Genomic DNA, 15,743 nt, shown 5'->3' with positions numbered 1-15,743 from the left:
CCGCAGGTCTGGTCCATGCTCGACCCGAAGCGAGTGATGTTCGACCTAGCGGACCGGGACATCGAGGAGATCAAAATCTCGCCGGGCATCATGCTGCTGGTGCTCAAGCGCGGCGGGGGCGACCTCGGCGCCCACCAGCCCCTGCGCATCCTCTCCATCGAGACGGGGGAGGCGCGACCGCCCTAGCGCCCAGATTGCACTCGCGCACCCCCTCTCCCCCCCCGGCGCCCGCTCCTTTGACCACGCCTCGGCACCTCGCTTACGGGCTCCCGACCCCTCCCCCCGCGCGAACCCATCGCCCCCGCCCCCACACCGCCCGCAGGTGCTGCGAGACTTCAAACAGCTGGTGAAGCGAGGTGTCAAGATCGTCGTCATCGAGCAGTTCAACCAAAAGCTGCTGCTGCAGCAGGCGCACGCGAGCCTCTGCGCGCCGCCCGACCCGCGGGACACGTCCACGACACGTCCTGCGACGCGCCGCAGGAGGGGGAGCCGCTGCTCATCATCGACCTGCTGTCGAACGAGACCGTCACCGTGCCGCAGGAGCGCTTCCAGACGCCGTTCGCCTTCATCTTTTTGTACGAGCACCAGTGCTTCCTCTCCTTTCGCGACTCTGAGGTGCTGCTCTGGAACTTCCGTGGCGAGAAGGTGACGACGTTCGCGGACCACAAGCTGTGGTTCCCCGCCGCGGTGCACGACCACACCTCCATCATCTTCATCACGCAGACGCAGGACGTCATCATCTCCCTCTGCAACAACGGCCTGCTGCCAAACGGGATACACGACGTCAAGATCCACGTCTCTCACATCTCGACCGGCGCGCTCCACCGCGCCGCTCGGCGCGGGTGGGAGCGGAGGGCAGAGCTGTGGGCCCCTCCTCTGTAGGCGAGTGCCTCGCCAAGGTGAACTGGCACGACCGCAATAACCAGTGCGTCACCGCGATCAGCTACAACGAGGTGCGCGGCGAGCTGGTGGTCGGCGACGAGATCGGCTGCATATGGATCTGGTCAGCATGAGACGGGAGGGGCCGGGGTGGCGGGCGTCGGTACGCCGAGTACAGTGTGGTAGCATGGATGTCGCAGCCGGCGAGGCCAAGCGTTCGGCTGGGAGAGACCGGGGCCCGGTTTTGTATTTTGGGCTCGGGGTGTGTGTGTCGTCTGTGTATCTTTATCTCTCTTCCGTGTGATTCGCTGAGACTGTGCGCTGCGTGTGGTCAGTTTATATGGCACCGGCCCCCTGTGTTTTCGTGTTTCTGCTATACTGAATTTTTACTACTGAAAGAAAAGAAAATTTCGCGCCCGGTGACAACACCACACGGTGGTCGGTGAGAAACTGAGATTATGTGAGATGTGACATCCACAGAGAGTTAAAGACAGACGTGTCGGAGTTTTGTGTGTGCTGAGTGCGGCTGTGTAGAGTGTACTGGTCTACTGTGTCGACACACGGTACGGCTCTAGCCTCTACCCGGCCGATGACCGGATGAGGTTGAGGATGTGACTTGGTGACAAGACACACTGACCCAGCTGACAACATGACACTAGGACCCCTCGCGGGTACCGCGGGCGGCAGCGTCGTCGGCGGCGTAGGGAATTGCTCGCCGGGGTGATCGAGGTGGAAGTGACGGTGAGGGCGACGAGGGATTTCCCAACGGGCAGCGCGAGCAGCGGAGGCTCGTAGGACCGTAGCCTTCGAGTGACCTGCAAGTGAGTTGCGTCCGAGCACTTCCGTAGAGGATGTCGCGGCAGTTGAGATCTGGACAAACCATGAGGTTCGCCTCATCGTTCCGATAGGACCCTTGATTGTAATCAGGATCCCACCTGTAGATTAAGTCGTGGCACGCATTTCTCGACGTCGCTCGGGCACACTCGCACGGCGGCGGCAATGGTGGAAGAGGTGGAACAGGTGGCGGCAGCGCCGCCGGGCACCTTATACACCGGAGAGAAGCAGAGCCGTAGCCTCGATCACTGCACGTTAACCGACTCCCGTCCGAGCCGTAGATTGGGCGACAGATGTAATCCTGGCAAATCATGATGTTGTTCGCTCTATTTAGGTACGCTCCATCATTGTACTCAAAAAGCAAGTCGTGGCAGCTTCGCACCAAGGACCTCGACTCGGCGCAAGGACAAGTCTCAGGTGACTCTGGCGGGGGGGCCAACCTTCCCCGCTCTGGTGACGACGGAATGGGCGCTGGCGGTGGGGAGGAGGGGGTTGACGGTAGTGGCGGCGGCGATGGCGGCGGCGGCAATGGCGAGGCACTTGGGGGCGACGGTGAAGGTGACGGTGAAGGTGACGGCGGTGGCAGCGGCAATGGCGGCGGCGGCGGCGGCGGCGGCTGTGGTGGCGGTGGGGATGGCTTTGGCGACGGAGGTGGTGGCGGCTTTGGGGATGGCGGCGGCGGCGGCGGCGGCGGCGGCGGTGGCAATGGCGAGGCGCTTGGGGGCGGCGACGGTGAAGTTGACGGCGGTGGCAGCGGCGATGGCGGCGGCGGCGGCGGCGGCGGCTGTGGTGGCGGCGGGGATGGCTGTGGCAATGGAGGTGGCGGCGGCAGTGGGGATGGCGGCGGCAGCGGCGGCGGCGGCGGCTGTGGTGGCGGCGAGGATGGCTGTGGCGATGGAGGTGGCGGTGGAGGTGGCGGTGGAGGTGATGGTGGCGGCAGTGGCGGTGGCGGCGGTGGTGGTGGCGGTGGTGGCAATGGCGAGGCGCTTGGGGGCGGCGATGGTGATGGTGACGGCGGTGGCAGCGGCGATGGCGGTGGCGGCGATGGCGGCGGCTTTGGCGGTGGTGAAGATGGCGGAGGAGCTGGGGACGGCGGCGGCAGTGGCGAGTCGCTTGGGGGTGGGGACGGTGTAGGTGATGGCGGCGGTGGCGGCGGTGGCGATGGTTGCGGCGATGGTGGTGGCGGTGGCAGTGGTGAGGGACTCGGAGGGGCTGATGGTGCTGAGGACGGTGGCGGTGGCGGCGATGGAGGCGGCGGTGGCGAAGGCGGCGGCGGCGGCGGCGGTGTCAGCGGCGGTGTCAGCGGCGGTGATCGTGGCGGTGGAAGCGGTGGAGGCGGTGGAGGCGGTGGAGGTGATGGAGGCGGTGGCGGCGGTGGTGGTGGCGGTGGTGGCAATGGCGAGGCGCTTGGGGGCGGCGACGGTGATGGTGACGGCGGCGGCGGCGGTGGTAGCGGCGGCGGCGGCGGTGGCGGCGGCGGCGGCGGCGGTGGCGAAGATGGCGGAGGAGCCGGGGACGGCGGCGGCAGTGGCGAGTCGCTTGGGGGTGGGGACGGTGTAGGTGATGGCGGCGGCGGCGGCGGTGGCGATGGTTGCGGCGATGGTGGTGGCGGTGGCAGCGGTGAGGGGCTCGGAGGGGCTGATGGTGCTGAGGACGGTGGCGGTGGCGGCGACGGAGGCGTCGGCGTTGGAGGTGGCGATGAAGATGGCCGCGGCGGTGACAGTGGAGGCGGCGGCTGCGGCGGCTGTGGCGGTGGCGGTGGCGGCAACGGTGGCGGTGCTTGCGGAGGCAGCGGTGATGGTGTCGTCGTCGTCGTCGGCGTCGGCGGCGGCGGCGGCGGCAGTGGCGAGATCATCTGTGGGGTTGATGGTAAGGATGGTGGTGGCGCCGGCGACGACGATGGCGGTGATGGTGGAAGTGGCGGCGGCAAATGCGGCGAAGGTTCTGCTGATGGCGTTGACGACGGTAGTGACTGTGGAGGCGGCGGCGGCGGCGGCGATCTAGGCGATTGTGGTGACGGGCCTGGTGGTGCGACGAGAACAATAACTGTGGTGGGTGGCACATCGAACCCGACCGTAGTTCCCAGCTCCTCGCTCATGCTGGCTAGGAAGCTAGGTTGCAAGGCAGAGGCCGTGATATCATCGGCGGACGGGCCTACTGCGGCCTGAACGATCGTCACCAGCACTGTATTGTCGCCAAGGTCTTCCAGAGTGATCTGTTCGGCCGTTATATTGGCACCCGAGCCGGCAAAGGACGCGATCAACGCAGCCTCGATGGCATCCAACCCGATTGCGTCGAGTGCACGCCGCCGAAGCCTGCCGCCGCCAACGTCGAGCGAGAACGAGGTGGCGGCGACTTGGACTGCTCCCGGCGACAAAGGCGGTGGAGATGAGGGCGGGGGGCAGGGCGCCTCCTCCGAGAGGAACCGCCCCGCTACTCCCGCCGACGACCCTCGCTCGCCCAACATTGTCGATGCCTCAGAGGCGTCCAATACCGAGGACCCAGCCCCTTTATCGGGGCCGTCAGAAACGCCGCTGAAGCGCGAGAAGGCGAACTCAGTCGCGTACGGCGAAGCCATTTCGTACATTGTTGCATTGCCCTCGATCGCGCCCTCTGCCATGGCACTGGTGATGAACTCGCCGTCCTGTGGGTAGCTATCGACGTGGCCGTGCCTCGGCTCGTTGGACGAGAAGCTCTGGCCAATGATGCCATGCGGCATGACACGGGCGGCACTGCCACGAGCATGGAAACGGAAACTCACATCAATGCGGTGCCTAGGTCCTGAGACCCAGTCATAGACGTGGTTGCCCCGCACAGTGATGACCCAGCTGCGCCAGGAGAATTGAGCGCTAGAGAAGCTCATCTTGATAACCAGGTCGAAACACCGCTTGAAGCCTCCTCTGCCGAACTTGAAGCGGCGCTTCCCGCAGGATCCATTGATAACCTGCCAGCCCCAGTTGCCTTCGTTGAGCTCTCGAGCGAAGAAAGAGCTCTCGAGGAGCGTCCTACCCATACGCGCAGTCACGTGTGCTTCCGTAATGAACGAGCCGTGCACAGTCAGCCTGCCTTCTCGCAAAGAGAAGACAGCATCCTCTGTTTTGACGTTGACCGAGAGACCAGGCGCGGAGAGAAAATTGTAAAGAGTACCTATGTCAGAAAGTCAGTCATGTGACCAGCCGAAGCGCTCGTGTCTATTCAGTTGTTTCTCCTCACCGTTGCGTCCACGGAAGTCGGCTCGTCCGCCGTGCGCAAAGGACAGATGCGGGTCACGGAATACTCTCGACGAAAGTGGACACTGTGTGACGAGCGGCAACAAGAGGTGAAACATCCCCTGTCTGTGTTGCGTTGCTGGCGTGCCTGTGTGTTTGTGTGCGCGTGCGGATGTGCGTGCGTACAGGTCGCAGCTGTGATCGATCAAGTGCGCCCAAAACGGCGCGTTGACCCCGGGGGCGAGTAAACAATTTGCATAAACTTACCAGGAAGCTTTCCAAAGACTTCTCAAGCCCCTCTCACAGCAGACTGGCTCGGAATGGAACAACAAATGGCAGCGTTTCGAAACGAAAGAAACAAGCCGGCTCCCGTTTATCCTTCGCTCTGGATTGCCATAATGGACCCAACACTGAAGAAACCATCTGCTGCGAGAGCTCTACTTCCATGTCGGCACCGATGCCGATCCTCGACGACGCCGGTTTTGGCGACATCGACGCCCTCCGACTGAAACTCCAGGGGATGCTGCGATCCGCGGCGTCGGTCGTCAACAGCGACGCTGCTCAGTGCTCTCCCGAGAAGTGCTCGCCCGACATGCCGCCAGCAGCAGCGTCGACCAGCACGTTTGAGAGCTGTGGGCTCACGCTGCGCAGCCAGCTGGTTATGGGAGGCGCGCGGGTCTGGCCGGCGGCGGTCGCTCTCGCGGAACTCCTGCGCGAGAGGCCGAGCCTCTGTCGCGGCGCGAGGGTGATTGAGCTCGGGGCGGGAGCTGGCGCTCCCGGCCTCGTGTGCGCAGACCTTGGCGCGTCCTTTGTCCTCCTCACCGACGGCGACGCTGACCTCTTGCCTCTTCTCGCGGCTAACGCCGCGAGAAACGGCTTTGCTGCCGTCACGAGATGTGCCTGCTTCGACTGGCGCGACGCGCGGCAGTTGGCACGGATCGCCGGCGGAGAGACGGAGGACGCGACTTCCGACGCGGCGGACGGGACCGGGTCGGCAGGCTGCCTCGAGCGAGGGCGAGCCGCCGCGTCCTTCGCCTTCGCGCCGCTCGTTGGTCCGGCAGGATTGGGCGAGGAGAGCAGCGAAGGAGGCGCGGGAGCAGGCGACTTTGACCTCGTGCTCGCCGCAGACGTCACCTTCTCGTTTGGCGACGTGCGGCCTCTCGCGCGAGCCGCGGCGTCGCTGCTCCGTCGGGCGGAGGGAAGTGGCGACAGGAGCGTGGCTTGAGGCCCCGGCGTGGCTACCCGCCCGCCTCTCACGCGTGGCAATGTCCCGCCCCTACCACGCAGGAGGCTGCTGCTCGCGCGCTCCGGCCTGTTCGAAGAGCTCGAGCCGACGCTCCTCGCGGCGATGCAAGAGGAGGGGCTCGAGCTGCTCTCGCGGAGAGAGGGGAGCCAGGCCAACGCGACGGCGAGACCCGGATGGAGCAACCTGTCGCCCGCTGGGAAATGTTGCACCGACGGCTTGGTGCCGATGATAGGTGCTCGAGCTTGGCTGGCGATAGCTACGTGAAGTACTGCGACCTGGGCGACTCAATCACAACGGTGCTATCGCGCGGCGGTGTCCTGGACCTCTGGCATCCCTATGCGATGCGCATTCTCAATCTGCTGCAGCGCGGGTTTGCCCCGACGGCCCACGACCGGTCGGTCGGCGTCTGGTGACTGGTCCCCCGGCGTTTGTCTCGAGTTTTTTTGCGATTCGGTGTGGCAGCGGCAAGCGGCATGTGAGTTTTTTACGTACGGCTCGTACCGTCGGTACCACATGGACATGGCCGGTACGCCGCGCGGGGGGCCATGTGGTAGAGATATAGCTGGTAGCTGGTAGAGGTAGTGACCCCTAGTGAGTAGTGTTCGCTGTTCGCTCGTACCCGATAGTGACACGTACATGTAACGGACTATTCGATGCGGAAGCAGTCGGCTTAGGCGAACAGGCGAGGTACTTGGTGAGGTGCCATACAGAGAGAATTATCGACCGGAAGGTCTCTGCAGTCTGGAGCCGCGTGCACCGCGTTCACACAACTTAGAACTCGAGGCGGGCTACCCCCTCCTATTCCTGTTCGAGCTCAGCAAAAATCATGGGGTCTTCCCTCGCGAGCTGCTCCTGGTAAAACTCGCCCGTCTCGAACGGCACCACTATCAGCAGCGACTTGCCTGCGAGGGTGATGGAAGGCGTTGGGTCTCCACCGGGCGGGCAGGACTGGCGCTCGGCTGGCGGCTCGCACCCGTCTTCTGCGCCTCGAGGTACTTCTCCTTCGCCTCCCCCTTGAGGTCGGGGATGACGCGCACCAGCGCCTCGCACACCTGCAGTCACAGCAGGGCAGACGTGGCTCGTGAGCTGGCGGCGCTTGCCGGTGCTGGGGCACCGGCCACGAGCTCGCGCACCGGCTCCTCCTCGTAATCCTCGTCGCCGAGGAGGATCACCTTGTGCATCGGCACCTCCTCCGTGTTTTTCATGAGCTTGGGCTTGGCCACGATAGCTGCCGGCCCGGACCCGCCCTTGCCGCTCCCGCCGCCGTCCGTCACCTGTCGTGTCTTGGTCTTGGCGGGAGCGGGCGCCAGCTGCATCGTCGCGGCGGCAGCGCGCTGCGCGCCGCAAAGCGGCGCCACGCCTACCCGGAGCGCATCCACGCCCGAGAGCAGCAGCACGAGCGCTGTCCAGATCGTGCCTCTCATGGATGCCTAAGCGTGAATTCACTAGCTAGGCTCGCAATAATCGCCTTTTTAGCCCGATCTTACAGCTTATTCGAATGTCTTCTTACGTTGCTTCGTGAGCGATTCAGCCGTCATTTACCCTCCTTTCACCCGCCCTTCACCCGCTCTTCCCCCGCCTTTCAGCCATTTACACAACATTGAACCGCGTTTCACAAACAAACATGTTTCCCGCTCTTCGGCGACACGCTTTGCCTTGAAGTTACCGCACCTACGCTAAATTCAAGCCCCTTCAAGCCAATTTAGCCTCTCTCCCTCAAGGCCCTCCAATTTATGGGCAGGCAGGAACACTGGTCACTGCGGCTGCTGCTAACTAAGTAAGCACCCGCACCGCCCAGTGAGATGTGTCGCGGGCTAGGATAAGGACCATGATCTGTCTTCCACAGATCCCACATTTCATGATGAGGGAATCAATGCCGATGAGCAAGGGCTCAGTCCCGGCCATGTGTCCCTCGCCCCGCGCGCCTTGGCACGAAACGCAACCAAAACAAACACTCGAAACACGGAAGAAGAATTCAACGCTGGCACAATTCATGGGAGGGAGTGTTGTTGTCGTGCATAGTAGGAAGCAAGACGTGCTCTCTCTCGACAGCTAAGGGCTAAGTAAGACGCGCTCATTGTTGCAATGTCATTGTACATTGAAACAAATCTTCAACCCGCGTTGTATTCATGGTTAGGCACCCTTGCTCATGATCGTGTCTTTTTAGTCGACATGAAAGAAAACGCGTCTAGTCCATTCTTTCTGTCTGCCCTCCCCCTGCGCCGGCGCCGGAAGAATTCGAATAACCAAAAGAAAAAGAAAAGAAACACCGCAAAAGAATCTCGCGATACATACAGTGGGTTGCGGATTTCGCGGCACGCCGCCCTTTCCATAAGCTTTTTCCACACCCCTCACCCACCCCACGCCGTGGTTTCTGAACTCCCACCCAAGCAAGGTAGGTCAGAGCTAGTCGTCTAGCCTTGTAGTCGTTGGGCAGCCGCAGTGGAGAATGCTGCCTATTGTGCATGTCGCAATCAAGTCGCACCTCTCTTCTTCAGCGAATGCAGCGGCAGCACCACGTCAGAGGCCGGGCCAACTCCCCACCCGCTTGGATCGATCAGCTGACAGCTCCACCAGCTCCACCACCGCGTGTCGTGTCACGAAGCATGAGATAGACATAGAAAGCATGAACCATCGAAAGGTCTGGTCTCCAAAAAGAACTCTCGGCGACCGCCGCGCGCGCCCCGCCCCTTTTGCGCAGCAACACCTTAATAAATTTCATGGCCCTCCAAATTCGGGTCGGAGCGTATAGCGAAGTGGGACCCGAGTTTGAAAAAGGCGACGGACGCTTGCGTCCTAGCCTCCAACAACGCCTCCCCGGCGCAGAGGGGCCCCGCGGAGGGATGCTCAACCGCTCCACTCCACGCCGCTTGCGGCGGTCCTATTCCCAGCTCGAGGGGCCAGTTCTTATCTTTCTACGATTGTGTTGCCGACGTGGATGATCACAACGTGGTGACAAAGACCGTCATGGGACGATGGGAGCGCGTGTGCGGCAGCAGGCGGGGGTGCCACACGGAGCGCACCACGAGAGGATTATGCGGGGAGAGGCGGGGAGAGAGACCCCGGGCGCCGCCACAAGGAGCGAACTCAGGGGCTGCCTCGTCTGTAAGGCCGTGAGGGACGCGGCGAGGAGGGCGGCACTAAAGCGAGACCCGCTGTGTCCGACCGTGCGGAAAGCCGCGCAGAAATGGACCGAGGAAGATGAGAACCCGCCTAGAGCGACGATGGCGCACTTGCTTAGCGGCGCCTGCCTGGGGAATAGGGAGCAGGCCAGATGGTTCCTCAGAGTAGCGCGAGCGCAGACGGGGACGGCGATCAGCAAAGTAGCCCAGGCGGCACCCGACTCCAAGGATACGCTGAAGACGCTGAGGATAGCGCATGTCGCTGCGCTGAAGGGCTCACGCTATAGGGTGCTGGATGAGGACGGGTACGATGCACTAGCCCCAGCCGTCGGGGGGGTGTTGCCGGCGCTGGTAGATGATCTCTCGGAGAAGAGCCGGAGGGACCTTTTGGCGCCGGGGTCACGAGGAACTTGCAAGTCGTGGCGGAGGCGGCGACGGGAGCGGTGCAGAGGTGGATCCAGCTCAATGATGAGGCTACGGCGCGCATAATGAAGAGAGAGGAACACATCGAGTGGCTGAGGAAGCTCTTCACTGGGTGGAAAGAGGCTCGGCCGGCCTTGAGGGAGTCGCGGAGGAGGAGGGATAACGCAGGCAACGCAGGGACGGGCCAGCAGCCAGTGGGACGAACGAGGGCCGCGACGGCGGCTCAAGCGGGAGGGAGCGGAGACGGTGGGCAGCGAGCAAAGTGGGTGAGACTGATGATGCTCCTTCGACTTAGGGAGAGCGGTTCAGCTGCTGGGCGGGCTTCAGGCTGGTGCTCACACGAAAAGGAATCGACGCGATGTACAAAGCATACAAGAAGGGGAGAAGGAAGAGGAGAGACGCCGGTGGTGACGAAGCAGAAATTAGCGCAGACGAGAGCAGGGCAGACCCGGGGACTGGGGAGCCGGAGCAGACGGCATCGGCCGCCGAGGGAACGTTGGGAAGAGGCACGAGGAGGGCGGCGACCTCAACCGACTATGGAGGACCCGTCGCCAGACGACGCAGGGCAGACGATGTGGAGGCGGAGCAGACGCGCAGGGCGAGACGAGGGAGGGAGCAGGACTTTGCGGAGATCAGCAGGAGGATGTACGAAGAGATTAGGAGCAGCACGCAGCAAGGACCCGTCGAGGGACCATGTGGAAGACGGCTAGTGCTAGTCCCCCATCGGGAGGACGACCCCGGCTAGTCGCCGACCACACCCACAAAGAACCCTGCACAAAGATCGCACGGGCGGGGACCTGTTCCTTTTTACCCATCTCACAGTAGAGAGGTGTCCGTTTTTATTTATTTATTTATTTAGAGCGCTATAGATGGCAAAATTTTTCTTCGCCTCCGGCGGGGCCGCTCGCCGCGGGGCTAGAGAGTGACTTTAGTCGATGTCGGCTAGAAGTGCTGCACGTTTTTCAGAATTTCACCCTTGGAACATAGCGTACCAATAGCTATCGTTCGGATCTACACCATCCAGCATTGATGAATCAACGAACAGCTGGCAGACGAACCGGCCCTCATTCACGTTGACAAAGTTGGACGTAGCCGCCGAGACGTAGCCAGAGTAATGGACGCAGGGATGCCCCTCCCACGCCGTCTCGCCGTCCGTGCAGTGGCGGTGCTCCTCCACCTTGAAGACCGAGATGCCCCACGCCTGATCGCCCTGCTCCGGGCTGGACGTCGACGTCGGCTCGAGCAGCGCGATGTTCTTGTGGTCCCACGCGCTCGAGACCAGCGCGTCGGCCTCTGCCGCGTCGCCCTCGATGGTCTTCGCGAGGTGGTGAGGGAAATCGGTGAACTTGACCGCCGTCTGCGGGTAGTAGTTGAAGGCGATGTCGGCGACAAAGTGCCCGCCCATGTCGCCCGGCGTCTCGCTGCCGTCGACGTCGCGCACCTTCATCACGACGTTGAGGTTCGAGCAGAAGCCGGTGGTGGCGATGAGCCAGGCGGGGTCGTCGACCACGTCGGGCACGGGAGGAGAGGGCTTGGTCGCAAAGGCGAGGCCGCGAGCTGTTGGGTTGACGGCTTCCGCCTGCGCACGCCGCGAGCTCAGCCTGCCTGTGTGGGTAAATGTGGCGGGGCGGAGCTTGTTACCGGCAAAGCAGACGCCGATAGCGCGGTCACGAGCAGAAGGGAGGCAATCTTCACCATCCAGTCCCCAATAGGTTTACCCCGCGGCCAAAAACGCGTGCCGTTCCTTTGTAAAAGCGGGAAAATCTGTAGGCCCCTAAGGCCTACGCTCTCTCTTCTCTCTCTCTTCTCCCAGTACAGCTAAAAGTACATACACACATACAAAGAGTAATTTAACAAGTCTCTCTCAAGAGAGGCTCTTTTTGAATGTAGAGTATGTTGTTGGCAAAACAAGACACAGAGCTCACACAGAATCACAGCGGGAGGAAAGCGGCGAGTCGCAATTCCTGGGGTCCTTGTGGCGGGCCACCCTGTCCAGAGAGAGAGGCATGGATGCCAATCTGGGGTCTTTCGACCGAGTCTGATTTCGCCTCGCCGCCTCCCGATGGTGGTAAGGCTGGAGAGCCAAACTTCGCCCCAACTGCGAAACGATTGCGATTGCAGAGAGGTTTTTGTTTTGCGATTGGCGTTGGCCTGAATGAAGGACTTGCCCCGTTGCTGAATCTCGATGCACACCTTTCGCTGCGAAATTGGGAGCTCAAACCTATCATCATGGTTGCAACTGAAAAAGACCTGAGCCCTCCCCCTACTCTAATTTGTGTCGAGCCTGTCTGCTGTGACACTCAGTTGTTTTGTTTACATTTACAAATGTAATTTGTGTTTCGGAAACGGCACGCCGCCGGATTTGCCGCGAGCCGACCTGCCTTTGCGCACACATGGATGCGGCTGGTACTGAACTCGGAGAAGATCTCGTCGACGCGATCTGCCGAGGCGACGAGGGAGCCGTGCGGGCGTGGCTCGACGACAACGGCCGTGTCAACTCGACGTTGGGCGGTGGAACCGCGCTGATGTTCGCAGCCTCCCACGGCCACGAGCGGCTGGTCAATATCCTGGTGCAAGCTGGCGCAAATATCACCCATCAGGACACCGATGGCGACACCGCGCTGATGTCTGCCGCCGACAACGGCCACGAGAAGGTGGCCGACCTGCTGATTCGGCACGGCGCGGATGCGGACCAGCAGAATTGCTGCGGCGGCACCGCGTTGATGATCGCCGCCCAGCACAGCCATCTCGCCGTGGTGCGCCGGTTGCTGCAGGCGGGGGCAGACACGCAGAAACTCGACTCGGAGGGTAGGTCTGTGATGCAACTGGCCGCGGGGCCAACGCTGACGGCGGTGATGGAGGCAGAGACAGACGCCCGGCTGGCCGAGTTGGAGACGCTAGAAGCCACGTGCTCTAGCAGCGAAGCTTCATGGCTAGTGGAATTGCGGGTCAAGCTCGCGCATATGAGAGAGAGACTCTCTTCGCATATGAAGCTGCAGCAGGAGGAGCATACAAAGCAGATGGCTCACTTCGCGGAAAGAAAGGCTATCCTTGACGCTGAAAAGCAGCAGATGGAGAAGAAGATGGCGGACCTCAACGCGCACATTGATGTGCTAAAGGAGGCGAGCACGCCCCGTCGCAACGGCAGTGGAACTGTCGAGCGGCTCCGGCGGCGGCAGCAGCGCAACTCGCAGGCGGAGGCTGGCCACAGCTCGCCACGGGCCTCCGGCGGAGCCTCCGAGGCCGATGGCTTAGCGGCAGAGGCGGCGGCGGCGGCGGAGGCGGCGGCAGCGGCCGCCGCCGCCTCCTTGCTCGCTGAGGAGGAAGCTGCGCAGTGGATCAAGAGCAAGAAGATGCAGCGGAAGGGCAAGGTCGGCAAGAAGAAGGGTGCGAGTGGTGTCGGCAAGGGCAGCCCCAGGCCGGCGGTGCAGGAGGCGCAGGGTGCGGACGCATCTCAAGAGTGCGCGCGGCCAGAGACGGAGTCAGTGCACGGTGGCATCCCCTTCTCGCAGCTCCTCAAGCTGCTCGAGCGCGTGGCGCGGTGCGAGGAGGAGATTGGGACCGGGCCTGCCGCCGACGGGGCGGATTTGAAAAAGCGCGTCGACTCGCTGGAGGCCATCCTCGGCGTGGCGAGCGAGGGCAGCATCGTGGAGCGGCTCGGCGCCATCGAGGGCCTGATTGGGAGCGAGGCCACGCTGGAGGCAGCGCCGGTGGCAGCGGCGGCGCCAGCCGATTGGCTGGCGGTGGAGGAAGCGCGCGAGGAGGCGGAGCGGGCTGCGCGTGCCGAGGCGGCAGCAGAGGCGGCAAGGGTTCAAGCGATGGAGCGCGCCGGTGCCTGCCTAGCCGAGGAGCTGATAGCGAGGGTCGTTTCGGACGCCGCGAAAGATCTTGCGGCGGCGGCAGTGGAGCGGCGCACGTTGGCGGCGGAGGCTGCGAGGCAAGAGGTGGAAGAGGCGTCGCGACGAGAGGCCGAGGCGCAGGCGCGGCGCGAGGCGGCAGCGGAGGACAGGAAGTGGCGTGAGCTAGAGGCGACGGCCAAGGCGGAGGCGGCGGCGGCGGCGGCAGCGGCGGCGGCGGCGGCGGCTGGGCTTGTGGCGCCCGCGCTCGCGTCGGCGGTGTTGGAGGCGAGGGCGGAGGCCGAGAAGACGCGGCTAGCCGAGAGGGCGCCGCTAGCGCCCAAGACGCCCGAGCCGCGAGAGGACGAACGCGAAAAGAGGTGGGAGGCCGAGAGGGCGCGGCTAGCGGCCATCGAGGCTGCCAAGACGCCCGAAGAGAGAGCTGCAGAGTCGTCGTCGTCGTCGTCGGCGGCGGCGGCGGCGGCGGCTGGGCGTGTGGCGCCTGCGCTGGCGTCGGCGGTATTGCAAACGAGGGCGGAGGCCGGGAAGGCGCGACTAGCCACGGTGGCGGCGCTGAATGCGGTGGCGCAAGAAGCAAATGATTGGGAGGTAGCGCTGGCTCAGATGGCATTGTCGGCCTCGCGCAGACAGGCACGGACAAGCCGCACCGCCTTCGTGGCGCGTCTCATAGAGCAGCTGGACCTCTTTTCCCGCTCGTGGCTCGCTCAATCCGCCAACATGAGCGGCCCCTCTCTCTTCGTCGCTAACAACGCCTCGCTCGTTGTCCCTTTCGGCAGCTCCGCGTCGCTTCTCAGCGGCCCCGCCTCGGATGTGGACCTCGCGGTGCTCCTCGAGCTGCCGATGGAGGAGCAGCGCCGCTTCGTCGAGGCCCTCGCCCAGCAGCCCTTCGCGAGTCCCTTCAGTGCGATGGTGGCTACGCCGGTCCCGCTTGCGCGCGTCCCGATCTGCAACCTCCGCGACCCTGTGTCCGGGCTTGCTGTGGACGTGTCGGCCGGCAATGCCATCGCGATTGACAACACATTGCTGATTCGGACGTACATGGAGCTGGACGAGCAAGGCCGACAGCTCTGCGTGCTGGTAAAGGCGTGGGCAAAGGCGAGGCGGATCTCCTCGACGCGAAACAACACGCCATCGAGCTACGCGTGGGTGCGACGCCCCCGCCCCCCCGCGTGCGGCCGCCTCAAGCATCGCACTTATAGGGCTGCCACTGTCCCCGCGGTCGCCAGGTCCTGCTCGCCATCTGCCACCTGCAGAGCTGTCAGCCTCCCGTGTTGCCTTGCCTCCAGTCGCCCGAGTATGCCGCAGCCGCGGCGACGCTCGCCCGCGTCGATGGCATGGCCGGCACCTGCTGGGTCGAGAACACCACACTGACGCACGACGGGCACTGCGTAAGCTACGCCTTTTGTGGCAGCGCCGCCGCCGCACGGACCATGTGGAGGCCGGGGGCGGCGGTGACTCTCGCCGGCGGCGGAAAGAGGCTCGCCGAGCTGCTCCGCGGCTTCTTCGACACCGCCGCACAACTGGCGAACGGCGCGGCGGCCGCCCCATCGTACCTCGCCGCGTGCGCGTCCGCCGGGGGCTTCCGGCCGCTCCCCTCGTGCCGGTGCTTCGACAGCGGCCGGGCTCAGCACTTCGCGATCGAGGATCCGCTCGAGCCGCACCGCGATCTCGGCGGAATGGTCACGCCCGCCACGCTCGCCACCATGCAGGGCGAGATTGCTCGGGCGCGTGACCTCCTCGGGGCGGCGCTACCCAACGTCCGGCAGTCCAGGCCCAGGGCCAGGCCGAGTCGGCGCGAAATTGACGCGTGGCTGGATACGCTCCTTGAGCAGAGACCCTGAGACCACTGCGCATTTTGGGGGGTGGCACTGGGTTCGACGCGTCACCATGACACACGCCAGCACTGTCTCCGACGGCGCTCCGACGCGCTCGACTACAGCGGATTCACCTCCGGGGACCCGAACCCTCTCGCGCCCACCAGGGTTCGGACTTTTTGCGGGGTATGGTATGGTACGCTCACTCACGCAACCCACCTCGAGAGAGAGAGAGAGTGTGTGTGTGTGTGTGTCACACACACCACCTCGAGACCATACCCCCCCGCCTGCTGACAGACCCAGCCTCCCGGAGACCGGGGGTGGGCGGTCAGGACCATACCCCCCCACCCTTTGGGCGA

General features: G+C 63.8%; 6 protein-coding genes across 6 annotated transcripts in view; 4 read left to right on the top strand and 2 right to left on the bottom strand.

The window, feature by feature from the left end:
* The window catches only part of EMIHUDRAFT_245551 (hypothetical protein), a gene marked incomplete at both ends in the record, with an annotated part of 1,220 nt that extends 207 nt beyond the window's left edge, over window positions 1–1,013 (top strand). The window contains 3 exons of the mRNA XM_005768205.1: window positions 31–99; window positions 481–795; window positions 888–1,013. Of these exons, the coding sequence (XP_005768262.1) occupies window positions 31–99; window positions 481–795; window positions 888–1,013 (510 nt within the window). The remainder of the gene's footprint in view (window positions 1–30; window positions 100–480; window positions 796–887) is intronic.
* A 1,113-nt stretch (window positions 1,014–2,126) lies between these two features.
* EMIHUDRAFT_119233 (hypothetical protein) lies at window positions 2,127–4,726 on the bottom strand (the record flags this gene model as incomplete). The annotated part of the gene is made up of 2 exons (XM_005768204.1): window positions 2,127–3,685; window positions 3,952–4,726. The coding sequence occupies 2 exons, from the start codon at window positions 4,724–4,726 to the stop codon at window positions 2,127–2,129; spliced, it is 2,334 nt and encodes a 777-aa protein (XP_005768261.1).
* A 641-nt stretch (window positions 4,727–5,367) lies between these two features.
* EMIHUDRAFT_245548 (hypothetical protein) lies at window positions 5,368–6,147 on the top strand (the record flags this gene model as incomplete). Its single annotated transcript, XM_005768203.1, has 1 exon — window positions 5,368–6,147. One exon carries the CDS (start codon window positions 5,368–5,370, stop codon window positions 6,145–6,147), a length of 780 nt encoding a protein of 259 aa, XP_005768260.1.
* A 123-nt stretch (window positions 6,148–6,270) lies between these two features.
* Window positions 6,271–6,810, top strand: EMIHUDRAFT_245547 (hypothetical protein; the record flags this gene model as incomplete). Its single annotated transcript, XM_005768202.1, has 3 exons — window positions 6,271–6,353; window positions 6,425–6,577; window positions 6,795–6,810. The coding sequence occupies 3 exons, from the start codon at window positions 6,271–6,273 to the stop codon at window positions 6,808–6,810; spliced, it is 252 nt and encodes an 83-aa protein (XP_005768259.1).
* A 156-nt stretch (window positions 6,811–6,966) lies between these two features.
* EMIHUDRAFT_245546 (hypothetical protein) lies at window positions 6,967–7,592 on the bottom strand (the record flags this gene model as incomplete). The annotated part of the gene is made up of 3 exons (XM_005768201.1): window positions 6,967–7,070; window positions 7,142–7,220; window positions 7,302–7,592. 3 exons carry the CDS (start codon window positions 7,590–7,592, stop codon window positions 6,967–6,969), a joined length of 474 nt encoding a protein of 157 aa, XP_005768258.1.
* A 5,108-nt stretch (window positions 7,593–12,700) lies between these two features.
* EMIHUDRAFT_245544 (hypothetical protein) lies at window positions 12,701–15,411 on the top strand (the record flags this gene model as incomplete). Its single annotated transcript, XM_005768200.1, has 5 exons — window positions 12,701–12,868; window positions 13,034–13,360; window positions 13,838–14,010; window positions 14,083–14,716; window positions 14,797–15,411. 5 exons carry the CDS (start codon window positions 12,701–12,703, stop codon window positions 15,409–15,411), a joined length of 1,917 nt encoding a protein of 638 aa, XP_005768257.1.
* Between the last annotated feature and the right edge of the window lie 332 nt (window positions 15,412–15,743).

Source organism: Emiliania huxleyi (assembly GCF_000372725.1).
Source record: "Emiliania huxleyi CCMP1516 unplaced genomic scaffold EMIHUscaffold_465, whole genome shotgun sequence".
NCBI classification, from domain to species: Eukaryota; Haptophyta; order Isochrysidales; family Noelaerhabdaceae; genus Emiliania; species Emiliania huxleyi.
This window is presented reverse-complemented; position numbering and strand designations above follow the sequence as displayed.